General features: G+C 46.3%; 1 protein-coding gene and 1 pseudogene across 4 annotated transcripts in view; one reads left to right on the top strand and one right to left on the bottom strand.

Annotated features, from left to right (window-relative positions):
* Positions 1 to 1960: 1960 nt before the first annotated feature.
* Positions 1961 to 4431, top strand: LOC309356442 (urotensin-2 receptor pseudogene; annotated as a pseudogene). Its single transcript has one exon. The product of its transcript is annotated as a urotensin-2 receptor pseudogene (transcript).
* A 4130-nt stretch (positions 4432 to 8561) lies between these two features.
* SMURF1 (SMAD specific E3 ubiquitin protein ligase 1) overlaps positions 8562 to 18834 on the bottom strand; it is a 50439-nt gene continuing 40166 nt past the window's right edge. For 2 of the 3 annotated variants that reach the window (XM_081889170.1, XM_081889168.1), the window contains 6 exons: positions 17214 to 17392; positions 16761 to 16898; positions 15524 to 15644; positions 13752 to 13953; positions 13232 to 13316; positions 8562 to 12234 (listed from right to left, as the gene is read on the bottom strand). In XM_081889170.1, coding sequence (XP_081745296.1) covers positions 12135 to 12234; positions 13232 to 13316; positions 13752 to 13953; positions 15524 to 15644; positions 16761 to 16898; positions 17214 to 17392 — 825 coding nt within the window. In that variant the 3' untranslated portion in view covers positions 8562 to 12134. The remainder of the gene's footprint in view (positions 12235 to 13231; positions 13317 to 13751; positions 13954 to 15523; positions 15645 to 16760; positions 16899 to 17213; positions 17393 to 18834) is intronic. The other variant, XM_081889169.1, reaches the window with a different exon arrangement.

Genomic DNA, 18834 nt, shown 5'->3' with positions numbered 1-18834 from the left:
GAGAGTGCGCATGCGCGTTTGCGAAAAGGGAGGAAGACGTGGAATCCGCCTGTTTTCTGGGGATCTGGAGAGATGCGCGTGTTTTATGGGAGGAGGAAGGAGAGTCCTGCCTTTGGCCGGGATGGGTGGCATTTGTTGCTCACGGCGACTTCGGCTCTGTTTCCAGGCTCTTATTTATTATTTTTATTAATATTATTATTACAGTTATTATTAATCTTTATTGCATTTTTAAAATTTATAAAAAAATGAAAATAAATTCATCCTTACACCAGCATGAAAAAGAAATACGGGACCTAAAGGAAAATATGAAAATAAAAATAAAAAGATATTTGTCAAATATGAAATATGAACAAGATATTTGTCAAATGTGTTTCCGGCTCTTAATCCGCCTCGATGCTCTAACGGTGGAAAGGCGGCAGGCGAGGAAGACGGTGGCGCTGCTCTTGCAACCGGCGTCGCTTCTCCTCCAGTTTTGGTTCTTATTATTCCCGTTAATTACCTTTAGACACCGCCCTCCACCCGAGGATCGCGGGCCGGTTTTTTTATATATATGTATATATGATATATGTGTGTATGTATGTGTGTGTGTGTATGTGTGTGTATATATATATATATGTGTGTGTGTGTGTGTGTGTGTGTTTTTATTACTTTTAAAACATATTTCCAACAGTAATTAAACATACTTTTACATCTTATTCAACTTTCCCGGCCGAGGCTGCACCCGACGGATTTCTGCCTGGCGCCACTGCCCTCTTCTGTCCCGGCCCGCACTTTCGCCGGACTCCCTCTTCCCGCCGCATTGTGCGCGCATCCCTCCGCGGGGACCCGATCCTGCCCGCTGGACTGAAGCAGCCACGCATCCTTCTCCCTCCGAGTTTCGAGCGCACTTCGTCGCCCCCCACCCGCAAGATCACACCAGCTCCCCTCCGGAGAAGCGGATCCCACGGAATCCAAGCAGCGCTGCCTTGCTTCCAAGTAAACGAGCATAGGATCAGCAGCTGGGGCGGGCCAGGATCGCGTGCAAGCGCCCGGACTGTCGTACTTTCCCCCTACTAATAATTAGGCACCAGCTCTGCGTGGCCACCAGGTGGGGCTATGAGATCAAACCAACCGCGTTTGCTTTGCGTTGGATGTTGGGTCGCAGAAGCAGCGATCCTCTCTCTGGAGAGCTGTGAAAAACACTCTTAAATGCACTGATGGATTCAACTATAGGATTATTAGTTTATTTATACCCCGCCTTTGCTGCTGACACGAACTCAAGGCATCTTGGAGCTAAAACAAAAAACAGCTAAAAGAAACCAATAAAATTGGAATAACTTTTTTAAAAAGACCAGAGGCATTTCTGTTAAGCATTGTTGGCAGGGACATCCCGAAGGCCTTTAGGGAGGTATTCCTATATGCAACGGCTGCAGCCCGGACTTTGGTGGCAAAGGGGTGGAAGGAAGAAGAAGTCACGACAATAACGGACTGGAAATATTAAGCTATAAGAATTTGCTGAGATGGCGCAGCTGACAAATAGCCTGAGAGGCAATTCAAATTTTAAAAATATGGGAAAATGGAATAGATATAAAACATATGGTCAAAAATAATGTAAAGGTCCGTTATCTATGCTAGCATTTGATTGATGTTGGAGAGAGACGGAGTTGAGAAATAAGAACAAGGGCACATATTGTTATAGGAATGTATTAGATAAAATGTAAAAGAAAGGTGCGATAATATGAGTACATTCATTTGTTAAAAAAAGGAATATACAATGGGATAGACAGGAAGTTGAATGTGTTGGTACGTATATGATTTTTTTGGGGGGTTGTTTTTGTTTTTTCTCTTTGTTTTTCTTTTTTCTTTCTTTTTAGGTATATGAAGTGTGTATATAATCTTGGTATACATGTTGGAAAATATGATAAGCTCTGTAATGTAATATGACAATGTTTGCCAATGTAATATAAGAATGCAAAAAAAAAGAAACCATTAAAAAAATTTAAACCTTAATTGAAGTAAAACCAGCTACACAAGCACCAGTATGTGCAGCTTCCCTCACAGGGTTAGGGTTTTGTTAGCGCACATCCGTGTGGATGCGGAAGCACACTTTCCAGCATCACCTTCGAAAGGCGACTGAGAGTCATCCTGTTTGTGGGTTGCAGGGCAACCTCAGCGCCTTTGCACAGCCCTGCAGGCAGGGAAGGAGGCAGCTGGAAAGAAAATCCACCCTGTTGCTCCAAGATACAAAAGTCTGCTGCTGACTGTGCCTCCTCCTTCCTGAGCAGCACAGGATGAAGCCCCACCTCAAGGGGACTGTCAGAAAGAATCCCAGGCCCTTCCCACCTCTTTCAGCAGTGAATAGACTTCCCAGCCCAGAGATAGAGAAAGCATAAGCATCTGTCACAATAGATCCAATTATTTGCAAGGTCCGGCCCTGGCAGGCGGCACAGAATCCGCCCACAAAACCATGTCCTGCTCAGGGATTCTTTGCCATTTGCATTCTTGCATCGACAAGGCAAGCAGCTTGTTCTCTCCCTCCGAACGAAGCAGCATCCTTTGCCCAGCTCACCTGTGGCCAAACATCGTGCCTGGAAAGCAACTTCTGGGAGATCTGCACAGGCGGGGCCACCGCAAAACCTTCAAAGAAAACACCTGTATGCTTACGGCGTGATAAAGTTGATGTGGAGAGCCAGCCCTGCACTCTCAAAGGGTGGCTCGCTGGATGTTTGCCCAGAGGGATTAAAGGCAAGAAGACAGGCAGTCACAAGGAGGTTGCTTTGAACCAAGCCACTCTCGTCTCCCTTCACCTGCCTGCTGGAACGTGGTAAGATTTGGACTTGGGAGCTCTGAAACTTTAACCTGCAGCCTTTCCTTCCTGTCCTCTTACAGCTGCCTCATTGGGGGGGTTCCTTTCCTGCTCAGCAAAATTATGCGCGGACTCTGATCATACCAAACTGTTTTAAAGGCTGTCGAGTCAGCAGCAAAAGCAGAGCGGTGGCAGCTGGTTGGCAAATATATTAGAGCAGAGCCGCCGCGCTCAAGGAGGGGGATTATTTGCACTGTGCATTGGGCAAGAATCCGGCATGCCATTTGGGTGGAACATGTTGACCCAGTGCAAGGGTCAGATATAATGGACCTGGGCCCATGTGCCAACCTGTCCTGCCTGCTTGAGAATGGCAGCGGTCCCTCCAACACCACTGGCAGCGCCAGCGACGTCTTGGCCACCTCCTTCCTGGGATGCGCTCTGTCCGTCATGTGCGTCATCGGGGTGGTTGGAAACATCTACACGTTGGTGGTTGTCAACCTCTCCGTACGGCTGTCTGCCTCCATGTACGTTTACGTGGTCAACTTGGCCTTGGCTGATCTCCTCTACCTGGCCACCATCCCCTTTGTCGTCTGCACCTACTTTGTGAAGGACTGGTACTTTGGCGACGTGGGCTGCAGGGTCCTCTTCAGCCTGGACCTGCTCACCATGCATGCCAGCATCTTCACTCTCACCATCATGAGCACAGAGAGGTACCTGGCGGTCGTCAAGCCCTTGGACTCACTCCGGAGGCCTGGAGACTACCGGAGGACCATCACCTGCTCGGTCTGGCTCCTCTCCTTCCTCCTTGCCTTGCCCACCATGGTTCTCATCGACCTCCGGACGAGCAGCCAGGGAGGAGTGACCAAGCGCATGTGCCACCCTACTTGGCAGATGGGGGCCTACAAAGTCTACCTCACTGTCCTCTTCATCACCAGCATCTTGGCCCCTGGCCTAGTCATCTGCTACTTGTACATCAACTTGGCCAGGACCTACTGGAGGTCTCAGGGAGCCGTCTTCAGTGCCAAGGCGATGAAGAGGTGCTCTCGGCAGAAGGTCCTGTACATGATATTTAGCATCATCCTTGCCTACTGGGCTTGCTTCATTCCCTTTTGGCTCTGGCAGCTGCTCAGCGTCTATCGCCGCCAGCCGGGCAGCCTTGCAAACGCCACAGTGGCCTGCATCAATTTTTTCGTGACCTGCCTAGCTTACAGCAACAGCTGCATCAACCCTTTCCTCTACACTCTGCTCTCCAAGAACTACAAGGAGTACTTAAGGGGTCGGCAGAGGAACGCCCTTGTTCTCATCAAGGTCAAGCCCAAGAGGGGTTCCTCGGGAGAATCAGTCTGGTCTGGAAGCCACACGTACACAGAGAGCTTGGCTGTGGCTCAGATGCAGGGAATTGGCAACAAGGAAGTCTTCTTGTGAAAAAGTGAGTAGGAGGCAGGCCAGGCAGGGGGACAAGCGTTCAGCCACTCGACCAGCCTTGAGGGAAGAAGTGCCAAATTTCCTTACTTGACTGGCTGCTGGGAGCTACAGAAACCCACACAAAATACCTGTCCAGATCAGGCAACCCCCAGTTCTGGAACATTTGTACAGTGATGTGTGAACCGTTGTTTGTGCAAAAGGCCTTCATACTCATAGAATTAGACAATAGTTTTGAAAATGTGCCTAGGAAAATCCAAGAGGAGAATGGTGTGTGTGTGTGTGTCTGAATAATCATGGGTCAAAACCTCAGCCCCACCATGGTCTATTATGGGATTTACCGTACCTCCAAATAAGATTGCACAAGGCCACATCCTTTATAAAGGTAAAGGTACCGCTGCCCATAAGGGCCAGTCGTGACCGACTCTGGGGTTGTGCGCCCATCTCGCTTAAGAGGCCGGGGGCCGGCGCTGTCCGAAGACACTTCCGGGTCATGTGGCCAGCGTGACGAAGCTGCTCTGGCGAGCCTGCACCAGCACAACACACGGAAACGCCTTTTACCTTCCCGCTAGAAAGCGGTACCTATTTATCTACTTGCACTTAAGGGTGCTTTCGAACTGCTAGGTGGGCAGGAGCTGGGACCGAACGACGGGAGCTCACCCCGCCGCGGGGATTCGAACCGCCGACCATACGATCGGCAAGTCCTAGGCGCTGAGGTTTTTACCCACAGCGCCACCCACGTCCCTACATCCTTTATAGGCAGAAGCAAATTGAGCACCTGTGTGCAAGCCCAAATACATGCAAGTTTCCATGATCTGAAGTTGCTGAATTGTGTTTTCCTTGGTGCGTCAGATTTTCATCCCATACTTCATCCAAGAAGCAGTGTCGTCATGGTCCTCCCCTTGCCCATTTAAGCTTTGCAACCACCCTGTCAGGTAGGCCAGGCTCAGAAATAGGAACTGGCGTCACACTGCAGCCAGTCCACTCAGAAACTTATCAGGAGCTGTTGAATTGGAAGATCACAAAGGGAGGAACATGCATTCCTCTACGACCCACACACTGCATGGGGCTACGGGAGCGCATTATAACTGTTTGAAGACAGGGATGGGGAGCCTGTGCTGCCCCTCCACCAGCTGCTGTCAGGCTACAAACTCCCATCAGCACCAGCCAATGATCAGGGCTGATGGGAGCTGTAGTCCAACAGCAGCTGGAGCGGGGGCACAGTGTCCCCTCATCTCCGAGGCTTCAGGCAGGTGATCAGTTCAGTCAGGGAAACGATGCACGTTCAGCAGCAATGTGCACTGTTTGATGGAAAGGGATCCCAGACAGGTTTGGTGACATGTGGCAGAATACGATCAGAAGCTGCTGCTCTTTCTCCTTCGCTGTCTGGTACTGTCTCCCTCCCAGTCCCCGAGATGCCACCACGCAGGTCCTTCAAAACCATGTAGTTCAGTGAAGTCTCTGGCTCAGCGCCCAAGTTCCCATGGCCTATTGTGCCTTGGCTATACAGTCAGTCTAAGCACGTGTAACTGAAACAATCGCACTGTGTTTACATGCCCTGGGGAAACTCCGCTTGCCTGAGAACCTGCAGTGCAAAGCCTCTGCCTATTCTTTCCTGCTTCCATTCCCCGTGGCTCATTTCAGATGGCCTGACCCCTTGAACTCTGAAAATCACCATGCCCAATGACAGCCTGGTGTCAATACAAAAGCCAAGATGCACCTTACCCCATATAAAAAGCAGTTGTTTTGCATACCCGCTATAAAGAAAGGTTGCAGCGTTTGGGATTTTCTCGCTTAGAGAAAAGGCAAGAGGCAGTAAAGACTTTTAATGTCAGGGTTGTGGATTCAAGTCCCTTGCTGTTCAAAAAGATTCGTGCATTGGAGGGGGTTGGACTAGATGACCCCGTGGTCCCTTCCAACTCTACAATTCTATGATCCTAAGTTCAAAAAATTATACATGCCATGGAGAGAGTAGATAGAGACAAGACAGGCCCAGGGTGGGGAATAGAATCAGATCTGCTGCCTTGAGCTCCTTGGAGGAAGGTGGGGGTACAAATGAAATGAAAGAAAATGGAATCCAGCTTCTGTGTTTTGGGTTTGCATGGCCAGCATGCAGGGGAGCCCACTTTCCTCTTTCCTAGAAAGAATGATCGGTTCTTATTCTTTGCATGCACCAATTCCTTATCTGAGAAAAGCAGAAATTCCCAAGTCTTCACCTGCTGCGGTCTCCTGCAGAGTCAAGTGTTTTTCTGAATCAGCTCAGCCGGGTGACGCAGATGCCCACTGCGCACATGGATTTAATAATTTATTATTTTGTTGTTCCTATTTATTTCTGTTCTTCTCTTTCTGCTGAAAACTCCAATAAAGCTTTTTAAAATTAAATTATTATTATCACTGGGAGGTTTTTTAAAGAAAAAAAGGTGCAAGTACCTAGCATGAAGTTGTAACAGTAAGTGCCACACTTTTAACATGGGGGGGGGGGGAGGTTTTGATACTACGTACCCTTGAGTACCCCCAAAAAGAAGAACTGAATATTAATAATATCCCACCTTTCCTCCAACACATGGAAGCTAACACAGATAAAATACAGCAAGCTAAAAACGTAAGAGAAGGCAATCATTAAAGTGTAATTAAGGCACTAATAGAATTAAAACACAGCACCAGCCCTTTCCTCAAAAGCAGTCAGTTCCCAAAGGCCTGTTGGAATAGAAAAATCTTCACCTGCCGGCAGGAGGAAAGCAAGGAGATTGCTAGTGAAGCCCAACCTCCAGGCCTGGTGTCAGTCACCAGAAGGAATAAGCTGCTGGGGTCCCAGTAAGGCCCACCAACACTGATGCATGCCGTGACTTCCCTGGTGATGGGAGCAGCGTGTGGCCGTTCTACTGTCCTGCAATGGCCCCAATATCACATTGCAACAGGCCACTGTAAGAAATTAAAAACAGCCACAATCCACTACAGACCCACCAAGGGTCCCTGTTTTCCAGGGACAGTCCCAGATTTACAGAAGCCAATTTCTGATTTGATCTCGGAAAGTCCCACTTTTCCTTAGGGCATCCCTGTTTTCATCGGAGATATGTTGGAGTGTATGACTAGTTAAACCTGTGGCTGGGCACCATCACAGCAAGAGGGGTCCCTGCTAAGGTCACTTGCTAAGCCCCCCACCCGCCTTGAGCCAGCCCTGCCAACAAGCTGAGCTGATGCCCTGAGCAAGCATTTTTGTAATCTCCCCAAGATCCTCTGCAATTCACAGGGGTTATGGGACCAGCACAAAGGCAAGTCAACGTGAGGGAAATTGCCGGAGCTGGCAGGTTGGAGACTGTGCTCTTAGGAAAAGACACGTGCAACCCATCCAGCTCACGTGTCCAGTGTGCAAGCACAAACCTTCCAGGAGAGCACATGTGGAGTCAGGGAAGGGAAAGTAATGGTTACAGGCAAGCAGCCGGACAGGCGAGCTTTGTCCAAGTCGATCCATCAGCACGCCACTGTCATGCAAGTGCTTCTGCTCAGGACAAGCTTTGCCAGGGCCTGCAGTCTCAACCTGGGCACAATGACACGCTTTGTTCTATATCCAAGGAAGGAGGAGAGCCAGCAAGAAGGCAGGCCAAGACCTTCTGTTCCTCCAAGCCCAAAAGAAAAAGAGAACATCCATCAGGAGTATTAATGACTCTGCCATCCAGGAAGGAGCACCATCATTACTCTGCATGTGCCCATAAGTCAGGTTTTGGAAGAGCACGTGGCTCTGGTGCATCTCGATTATAAGTCCGCATACCCCTTTGCTTCCAAGCAGGGAGGAAATGTTCAGGGCAGCCATCATGTGGCAGATTGCAAATCTATCCACAGTTTCTTTTCTAAAAAACGAAACAAAACTGGCTTTCCTGACCCCACACACTTCTTCTCGTGGCTCAGCACCATCATTTTACAAGGATGTTCCTTCTCACAGGTGAGCAGGCAAGATGCTATATAAAAAGGGGCCAGACTTAAAGGACAAAGAAAAATGCTTTGCATGCTAGAGGTCCCGTATTCAGTGCCAGGCACCTCTGGTTAAAAAGGATCTGCAGGGCAGGTGGTGGGAAAGAGTGGACAATACTATCCTAGATCAGGGGAAGCCATCATGGTACCTTCCAGATGTTGTGGGGATCCAGTTCCCACCAGCCCCAGTCACCACACCCAGTGACAAAGGACGATGCAGGTGAGAGCTGCAGAGCTCTAGGTGAGTTGCCCTGGTCAAAAGGAACAAATAATCTTACCTGGCCTAAGGGAGCCTCCTATTCACAATGAAAGCTAAAATGATTAGTATTGCATTTCTGGTGCATCTAACACACCAGTGGAAACATTTTTAAAGATTTTACACAAATTTAAAGTTGTGAGAGTTTATTGCATATGTAACAAAAATGAACATGACCTCCTGGGCCCAGCCTGCTATACAATCACGGTTTATTCCAGCTGGCTCCATAACCACGTTAAATAGAACTAGTATTTCTTTAAATACTTTGATTTAGACATAAAATGAAGAACATTAGTGTACAACTTTTTCACAAAATAAAATTTGCAATAAAAATGGTGAGAAGAGTAACAAGGAGTAGCAGCAATACTTAAAAACAAGACGTTACAAAATAATAAGTTAAAAAATACATTATAAAGTGGTTGAGGAACAAAAAAAAAAGTTAACTGAGTAGGAACAAATATGTACTGCATTTCTGGAAATCTTTCTGTGCTCTACAGTGTAGTATACTGGGCAATGGACTAAGGAAGTGGGGGAAAGAGGCGTCTGAATGATAGTTGAGGTTTCATAAACCACACCCCATGCTGAACAAGCAGCCTCTTCAGAAACAAAAAGTTGCTCCAATATGTCACGGTTAGACCTTGGGCTACTCACTCATACCTTTCCAATTGGTAACACAAAAGGAGTGGCAATCTCCTACATCCCTGAGTGCATAAACAAAGGATGATGCATTTCAGGGCAACTAAACAAAAGAGCAAACAAACAAACAAACAAAACAGATTTGCATCACTGACCTACACTGCTAGACATACTGGAGATTTTAGATTAAAGGAGACTTTGGATGTGATAAGCTGCTTGGGGGAAGAGGAAGCACGTAGCCCTGCTCTTGTGCCTCTGTCTCAACTGAAACAGCCCTTTCACCACCTCCTGCATGGGGGAGAGGGGAAAGGTGTACTGCCGGCAAGTCAGTTGTGTAAGAGCAGGAAGCTTCCTGTTCCCTTCACCACCTCCATCTGCCTTAGGGTAGACTTCCATGGACTTGCTGCAAGCCCGGAGGGCCTGAATCTACCAAGAGGCCACTGCAGGGAAAATATAAAACCATCAAGTCTGTTGTGTGTCCTTTGGATGGTTTGACTGCTGAAAAGCTTTCAGCAAAGACTGTGCTGAAGCTCAGCAGATTGTAGCAGCAAGAATCCCACTTTCCCACTTATATTTTATACCCTCTCTTGTTCAGGGAGGAAATGTGGAAGTTTCAGCCTGAGCAGAAGCAAGTGGTCTGTGCCGCTCTAGCCAGCACCCTGGGGGGAAAAACCTTTGGTCTACTTTTTTCCTTTGATCCCTGCTGCTGCTGCTGCCGCCTCAAGCTAAGATGCAGCAAACAGTCTGTTTGGGCTCTTGGGTGTTGGAACAGTGACACAAAATGGGAAATGTAAAGAATACCCTGGAGATAGAAGTCCCCCCAATCTTCTGCACTATTATCACAGAGGCGCCATGTGCTCAGGGCCTGAACACGGACTCGGGGCCAATGCTCATGCTGCCCTTGGAGCATGCCTGCCACATCTGTGGCCACCTGCTCGCTTACTTCTCCATCTCAAATGTCGTTGGCATGGTGTGGGCTCCAACCGTACAGAAGCTGAAACCACATGGCAAGAGTCACATTAAGATTCACCTCCAGGTGAAGAGTCGCCATTGCTAACTGTTGCTATTCTCACATGGGCAACCTGTTCAGCCTCTGTGCTCAAGGAAGACCTTTCGCTTCCACCACCTCAGATTTGCATGGAAATGACTTGTGAAAACCTTTTCGTGTGACGTTCCTATCTCTACGAAACCTTGTGCATTCAAATTCCACTGACAAGGCTAATGGGTCCAATAACAACATCTGATCTCCACAGACATTTGGCAAGATCATGAGATTTCTATTATCCAGAGTACTACAAAGATGCTTATCCAAATATGTGAATCCAAAATCCCTCAAACCTCCTTGATACACTTCCCTTCCTAAATAACTTAGCTGTAGCTAACTGGTCCCTTAAGTGCGCCTGGATTCAAAAGGCAATTTCAAGTTAAACCTTAGCTCACCTAAAAAAATCCAACACTTAGCCACATGGTGCAAAAAACACAAAATAAAAAGAATTCCTTTCTCAAATATAATCCTCATGTGTCCATCACAAAAAAAAATACGGTTAACAACAGGAAAGAAAGATTTTAGGACTCTGACAGGTATCTACCTTAAATCTGTCATATCACAGTTTAAAGCTATTGTCAAATTCAATGTTTTAAAAATAAAAATAAAAATGAACAACAGAAATATCCTTGTAGGTAAAAGAACCATTTGACCCATGGCTGAACCCCAATGTCCTTACTTGTCCAAAGTAACGGTTAATATGCATCTTTGCTTAAAACAATTTTAAGATATATATTGGGGGGGGAGTCTTATGAACTGAATCACAATTGATTACTAGTTGACCTTTTTGCCAAGAAAATGTTATGTTGTTAAAAACACTGCCTTGTTTCTTGTTGTGGAAACTGAAAAACCTGTTTGATGTGGTTAACCCGACAGGGTTGATTCTCCTGCATCTGAGAAGCTGTGTGAAACCAATGACTTGACACCAACCTTGAACATTAGCCTCAGATATATGAAAGTCAGGGTGGAGAAGAGTTTGAAAGCAGTACTCTGGGTTACTCAGTATCTGTAGGCTTAAAACCCCTGTGTTAGATCTTTATTATATATTCATCTTTCAACAGAGCCATTTTCCACTCCCAGTGGCTCAACGACGGAACTTGGTTCCATTAGTTTTGCTTTTAGCTATTTCCTCTTAAAAGAATTTCTGCAGTTTCAAGTAAAAAAAAAAAAAGAATCTGAAAAAACAATGCCAGGAAAAAACTTTTTCAGGCTGCTGACAATGTGGCCCATTCCCCACTGCCACATTCTCTAACACAAGCCTTCAATCACACACAGAAAGGGAAGCAAGTCCACAGAACAAATCTGCCTCATGTACAAAGCATCCAGAATGAAAACTTACCTCCCAATTCAAGATGGCTTGGACTCTTCTGGGTTCCTCTCTCTTAAGAGCCAAGCCACCACACTTGGACAAAAAGCTCCCTCTCAAGGAATAACCTTCAGCTGTCTGCACCTACGGAGCCGTTTCCTGCTAACTGTTCTTTAATGGGTATTCTGAAATGTGCAATTTGGAATCCCGGTGCCAGTCTCGTTTCCATAGGATGCTTCCGGATGCTACAAGGGCTCAGGACTGCATTAAGACAAAACATCCAGATACACCTACCAGTTGAAAAGTCCTCAGCAAACCAATCTCAAGATACTCAACTACAGTTTGATACTCCTATAAAAAAAGACCACAGGTCATTGACCTTATCACAATATGTGTTACGAGTCTAGCAGAATATCTTGGGTAACCAAAACCAAATGCTGAACCTGGCTGCCTTTTGTTTCATGGGACATGGGGAAAAAATGGGGAGGGGGAATTTTTTGTAACAAAGGGGAGAAAAGTATGGTTGGGAACCCCCAACAAAAGCCCCCCCCCCCAACACCACCACAGGAAGTAAGGAGAGGAAGCAGCCTCCACTCCCCCAGTTGTCAAGCGTCGCAATGCTTTGGACAAAAGAAGTTCACAGCAAGCTTCTTCTTACAGCTTTTTGATTTGGTGGTCCATGAGCTAGTAGTATCTGTTTCCTTTGGTTGCCCAATCACTCCACTGCAAACCCACATGTCTCTTCCACAGCTGTCAGCAGCTTCTCATAAAGCTTCTCGTAGGACTCATAAGGCGGAATGTCAATTCGGTTAAAGCTGCAGAAGGCAAGAGATTGGCGTTAGGGCCCTGCTGCTGACACCAACTCAAAATGCAACTCTTCACCCGGCCCTTGGAAAAGGCTGGTGTTTTGGTTGGGCCATTTGCATCTGCTGTATCGCTATGAGGGATTGTAACAGAATTCTGGCTTTTCCTAATGTTTAGCTGTTAATAGTTTGCTAGGAAAGATGCCAACCTTCACTAATACATTATTTCAAAGCCTTTCCGGGATCACAGAAATTGAAACAGCTGATGGCCCAGTGAGAAGCCAGCCAGCAGTAAACAGGGCAGGATGTTTGCTTCCAATGGGAGCTTGCTGTTTTCTCTACAGCGTGGCTGCCTCCCCCAACCTGGTGCCAATGGGGAGTTTGGGACTACAAGTCCCACGGGTGCAAAGCAGGGGGGGGGGGGGAGAGGAGAGGTGGCTTTGGAGCAGAAAGGCGGACAGTGAGGTGAAAGCGAGGCACCCTTTCTAGCACCTGGCTGCTTCTCCATTCTAAATTGGGCTTGTTCAAAGCAGCCTATTTTTTATTAAAGATTAGCTGCCACAAGCATTAACACGCATCATTTACTTAGGCCCTTACATCTGCAAACTGTTAGTCAAAACATGGGTGTAATTAGCTGAATGGGGTCTTTGCTCATACAGCTTCCAACATTAATTGATTCTTTTTCTACTGTGCCATATAAAACATGGAATTAAAAACATTTAGAATCCATAGACTGCTGCCTCCACCATTCATGAATGTTTTAACAGTACTTTGCTGTATTTGAGTATGATTAAACTTTGACCAAAATAGCTCTAATCACTCTTTAACTTTCATTCCAACCACCTAATAATAAGGGAAGGTTTTCCCTTAAGTTTCTAGACGTACACCAAACATCACTACAACACCATTTACTTTTGGTAAAGCTTTGCTGTTTCATCTGGGCAGACTTGAGGGCACATTCGCACAGGCACACTTCACCACAGCAGGGTGGGCAGAAAAGCAGCCTTACCAAGTATGAGCTTTTGGAAGGTTGTCTGTATTTGCATCTATCAGGTGGATAGTGAAGAGCCTGGGTCCTGCGGCGCCTGTAGAACCTTGCAAACAGACATTCTAGTTAAGGCCCTTCAAAAACACAACTATGAGCACACTGGTCATTTCTGACACGTATAAACCCTGACAGCAGCGAGGCAGAGATTGGGAAGTCACAGATCCTAAGCACAGAGGTGCGCATGTGCACACACACACACACAGGCCAACGAGTCTAGAGAGAAACAAAATGGGAGTGAGCACACACACCCTTTGCCCAAGACCCTGGAAGGTTGCTGCCTGTTATGAGCAGACAGTATTGGACTAGAGGTACCAACGGACTGGCTCCAATATAAGGCAATTCCATGTGGCACAGATGGAACAATTCATGGTATAGCTAACAAAGGGCAGAATCACCAAGGAGGAACTGGTGGCAGGTTAACTGGGTGCGCCATGGGCAGCCCTCTGCACAAGCGTGCTAACTCAGCACCCCTATCAGTCACCTTGCAAAGCCTTGAAACCCTGGAGGGGAACCCGCGTGGAGCCCGTCACAAACTGCAGCAGCCTGGCCCTTCTCTCCTCATCAAAGGCTTCCACCGCTTGCCAGAACCACTTGACAATATTGCTGTCTCCCATGCAGTGCTTCAGGCGTGTGTTGGACTTCCAGTCATTCAAGTCGATCTTATCCAAGCCACCTATGATGAGCTGATGGATCAGAAATACACAATGTAAGGGGCAGAACGTTTATAGATTTGAAATATGGGTGGGTGGGTGAGTTGTATGCTGTTTTACTGGCTACTGTGTTGCTCTTTTATTATTTCTGTTATTGTGAAACTGTCATGCGACTGTTGATTTTGTGATATACTGTTCTCTCTGTGTGTGGAAAGACGCCGTACAAATCAGGAGCCACACATTCACACCTTCTGCCGCAGAGTGCACAAGTATTTACAACTTGGACGCGGGTGGTGCTGCTGGTTAAACCATAGAGCCTAGGACTTGCTGATCAGAAGGTTGGCGGTTCGAATCCCCAAGACGGGGTGAACTCCCGTTGCTCGGTCCCTGCTTCTGCCAACCTAGCAGTTCAAAAGCACATCAAAGTGCAAGTAGATAAATAGGAACAGCTCCAGAGAGAGGGTAAATGCCATTTCCGTGCGCTGCTCTGGTTTGCCAGAAGCGGCTGAGTCATGTTGGCCACATGACCCGAAAAAACTGTCTGCGGATAAACGGCGGCTCCTGGGCCTGTAGAGCGAGATGAGCGCCGCAACCCCAGAGTTGTTTGCGACTGGACCTAACGGTCAGGGGTACCCTTACCTTTTACACACAAACAGAACTCTCTGTATCCGCTATGCACACCATTTAATTCCACAGTTAAGTGTCTTTCCTAGGTTTTTGAATTTCATTTCCTCCTGGATATAGGACTGGCCAAACCTTTTATGTGCTGATTACTTGTTGTTGTATTGTTGTTGACATCCATTTGTCTCGAGAGAGAATAGGGGCACTTTGGGGGTTGACGTCAAACCACTGTATTAGCAGCCCCTAAGCAACTTTCCCAGGGCACAAGCTTGGGCAGCGTGTCTGGGGATCCTGGCACCAGCTTGGCTGCAGGAGTTGCTGGAAGGAGGCGGACAAGGCACCATCCAACTATTACTAAAATACAAGTAATACCACCAATCTACGATAATAAATGAACATCAAACTGCTGTGGGAAATGAAAAATAGATACTGCCTTGAGATCAGAAGCGTTTTGACCCAGTGGATCTTCCTAAGTGATCGAGAATTTTTTAACAAAGATTTGATCACAAAAAATAGCTGTTTGGTTAATCTGTATTGTGAGTCGACCACTCAAAGCCATCAAATTGCTATGCACACCTGGAGATCATGAAGGTATGTCAGCCAATACAAAAAGGTTCCACTTTCCTAATGGTGCCCAAACCTCTGGTTTTGGGGGCATTTTATTATCCTGGGGAGATAGTTTTGTCCTCACCCAGCTCAGTATTTTTGTCTAGCTTTGGAGGTTGGAGTTTGCATATCCTTTCCCTGCATTTTGTTGATGTGCAAAAGCAGCCACTCAACAATCTTTTCTGATGGGTGCACGTAGAACACCAGTGTTCTTTAAGCAGCAGTGAGGAGCAAAGAGCAGGCTTAGCATGCCCAGCAGCTTCAGGCAAAACTGTCCCATTCAATATGAAAAGGAGGATTCCTCCCCCCTCCCCCAGGGCACTTAACAGAACCCACGAACCACACCGTCATTTGAATGGAGAAAAGGATGCAATACCTCAAGCTCCTTCTGGTCAAAAGGCTTCAGTAGGTGTTGAGGAATAAGTTCATTAAAGCCTTTCTGAAGAGCCAGGAACTGGGCCTCAATTCCTCTCATGAACCGCCAGTTAACGTACAACCTGGGGACAGGGAGCGAATCAAAAGTGAGAACTGAATGCAGAAGCCTTCAAGTGAAATATAACTTGCAGCAAAATAGGTACACTCAAGATTTTGCTTTTTCCCCCCAGGAACTCCCAAACGAGGAATACTTTGGGAGGAGCAAACAATATTTTTTGCAGGGATCTCATCCCTGTGCATGGTGGGCAGCATGCCTGCCCAATCTCCAGCACCACTGGGGTCCATGTGTCAGTGCAGCTTTCTTAAAACATGTAAATGGGGAAGATGCATGGCACTGCAGGCCCCAATTATGCTGCCAATTCCCACCACCTAAAGGAGGCAGATCTGAGTAAAGTCATCATCCAATGTGTACATCCGTGACCAGTTACAAATTCTGTGTTGATCATAGCAACAAGCTGCATACAATTATAGGGAGAAAGAGGCAGAGCAGATGAAAGTCACAGCCACAAAGAAGAACACCGAGTGGTACAAGATGAGAAATGTATTCTGCAAAATACACTGCAAGACCCATCAAGACCACCTCTGGCCTACAGCTTCAGCAGCAACTGTGTGGCAGAAGAAGAAGAAGAAGAAGAAGAAGAAGAAGAAGAAGAAGAAGAAGAAGAAGAAGAAGAGGAGGAGGAGGAGGAGTTTGGATTTGATATCCCGCTTTATCACTACCCTCAGGAGTCTCAAAGCGGCTAACATTCTCCTTTCCCTTCCTCCCCCACAACAAACACTCTGTGAGGTGAGTGGGGCTGAGAGACTTCAAAGAAGTGTGACTGGCCCAAGGTCACCCAGCAGCTGCATGTGGAGGAGCAGAGACGCGAACCCGGTTCCCCAGATTACGAGTCTACCGCTCTTAACCACTACACCACACTGGCAGTCAAGGCTATCGTAAGAATGAGATTCCGAAGCCAAATAGAAGACACGAGGTGGCAAAAATTAAGGTGTCTCCAGCAACTAGAAGCGCACAGAGATCACTGGATAACTTTGACCCACAGTTGCACTACAGAACTGAAATGTTCTGAACACACAAACTGGTGCAAGTCAAGGAGTGGGGAGAGAGACAGAGAAACTGAGACTGACCACCACCTCTGCATTATGAGAGGATAACATTTAACCTCCTCTGGTGGTACCTCACATATTCTTTCTTGTTCTCCTCTGTAACAGAAACATTTCTTCCATTTGGTTTGAGCTCATGTTGCAGAATCCTGCCAAAAGCGTTGTGCTCCACGCAGAAAGTATGGTCCAGAACCGGAGTGATGTCATTCTCTCTGTCAACAAGGCAAAGACTGCAAGTCATTTCTGTACTCTCCAGGACACACAAAACATTCTTCTTAAGTAAACATTATGGCAGGAAGAATCCAAACTATTTATTAGGAGTTGATTTAGCGTCTTTTACAATCAAACTCTACCTTTGTTTTGCTGGACAGCACTAGAGATTCTGATGGATCTACACACCCAAGCGATGGTAGAGGACTATGCAGACGAACAGTGACTTTGAGGGGCTGCAAAGTCCTACTATGTGGAGCTGCTTCCGCTCACCCTAGTCTTTTTAAAAAGCTTTCAACTGTGTATGCAATACTTACAGAATCCAAACTAAACTCTTGTGTAGTTCTGGGTCGACTGATTCCAGATCAGATAACTGGATGGGTTTGCCCAGCAGCTGCTTGTAGAAAGGAACGGTGAAACCTCCGTTGATGTAGTGTCCATGGAACACAGCCAGACCCATTATCCGACCAACAAAGTGGAAGTAAGACAGATGATCCTACGAGAAACATCGAAGAGACTCATTATATCTGGAAGAGAAGCCCAATGCTGACATCTTGTGGCTAGACTTATGCCTTCAGCCATTTCCTAGTTCAATGAAAGTTTCGCTTAATGATCTCAAGCCCTCTGGATGAGAAATTAATCAATTTGCACAGAATTCAATGTTACATATACTTCACACAGCTGACTAAATGCATTCGGTCTCCAGACCACAGTCCTAACATACTGCACTACAGGCTTGTGACCATCAGATCATTAGCCACAAACATGGTGATTCATGTTAAAAGCCAATCTACTTGAGCCAATGCAGTTAAAAGCAGGCACTTAGGCCCAATCAACGTTTGCTTGAGAAGGCTATTGTACATTCTCTCTCCATGCAAAACAACAGAGACCTGAAACAAAATGTTGCAGCATAGCATATGCTTGTGTCATTCAAGGTTCAACAAAACCAACTAGGCCCTTTTCTAAGATACTCCATGTCACTCTCCTCCCCAAGCTTTCCATTCTCCCTACAACAGATATGGAGCCTTCTGCAGCCACGGAGATGACTCACTCCTCTGTATGGGCCTTCTTATTCCCCTTCGAAGGTTTTCTTAAAGTTTTTGTACATATGCTAATCTTGCTAACCCCAAGGTTTTCAATACACGTGTGCTGCTTGGGCTAGAGGAAGACAGGCTGTTTGTCATCAGTATATATGAGGTCATTTCTACCAGTCCCATTAACACATGATGCATTCATAATGCATAATGTTGTATTTTAAATTGTTGCAACCTACCCTGGGACCTTAGGGTGTACAAGGGAATAATAATAATAAAAAAATTAAATTAATAATAATAATAATACTCAAGCTACAACTACCCTCCTTTAGTGTGAAATCAAATATGGGTAAAACTGTTGTAATTTGCCAAATTCTTTCCAGGCAACCAACTGTTTACCAACCAATCTGCTCCAAATACCACCCTGAACTTTGTGAGGCTGAAAAATAATATGGGTTTTGGACAGAATGGAGATGTAATCAGTTCTGCAAGGCGTGTGTGGGTATGTGTGTTTGAAGTTGTTAACATGCAGTGGATCTTCTAAGGGGCAAAACTATGCAATGAGGGTTTAGTGTGGAACTGACAAGGTAATTAACAAACAAAGTTTTAATTATTCCTTTAATGGGTAAGTTGAGGTTCTACAAAATTAGTCCATTACAAGCCACCGGCGCTTCTCCTCGGTTATTATAGGCACACTTACCTTCACTTGTCTATTTGGTGTTAACTGAAAAAGTAACAGAGATAGGTAGACTCACATAATACCACAAGTAAGGGAAATCTCAGGACTGTGCAAGGGTGGTTCAAACTGCATGTGCACTGGGAAATTAGAATCAAGCCAGCCCACCCTACTGTTTGCACATTCAACTTGATGCATAAAGGCTCCTATTTAAACACTGAGCAAAGT

This window comes from Podarcis melisellensis (genome assembly GCF_964234715.1).
Source record: "Podarcis melisellensis genome assembly, chromosome: 14".
NCBI lineage: Eukaryota > Metazoa > Chordata > Lepidosauria > Squamata > Lacertidae > Podarcis > Podarcis melisellensis.
The sequence above is the reverse complement of the archived record's forward strand: the minus strand, read 5'-3'. Positions and strand labels throughout refer to the sequence as shown.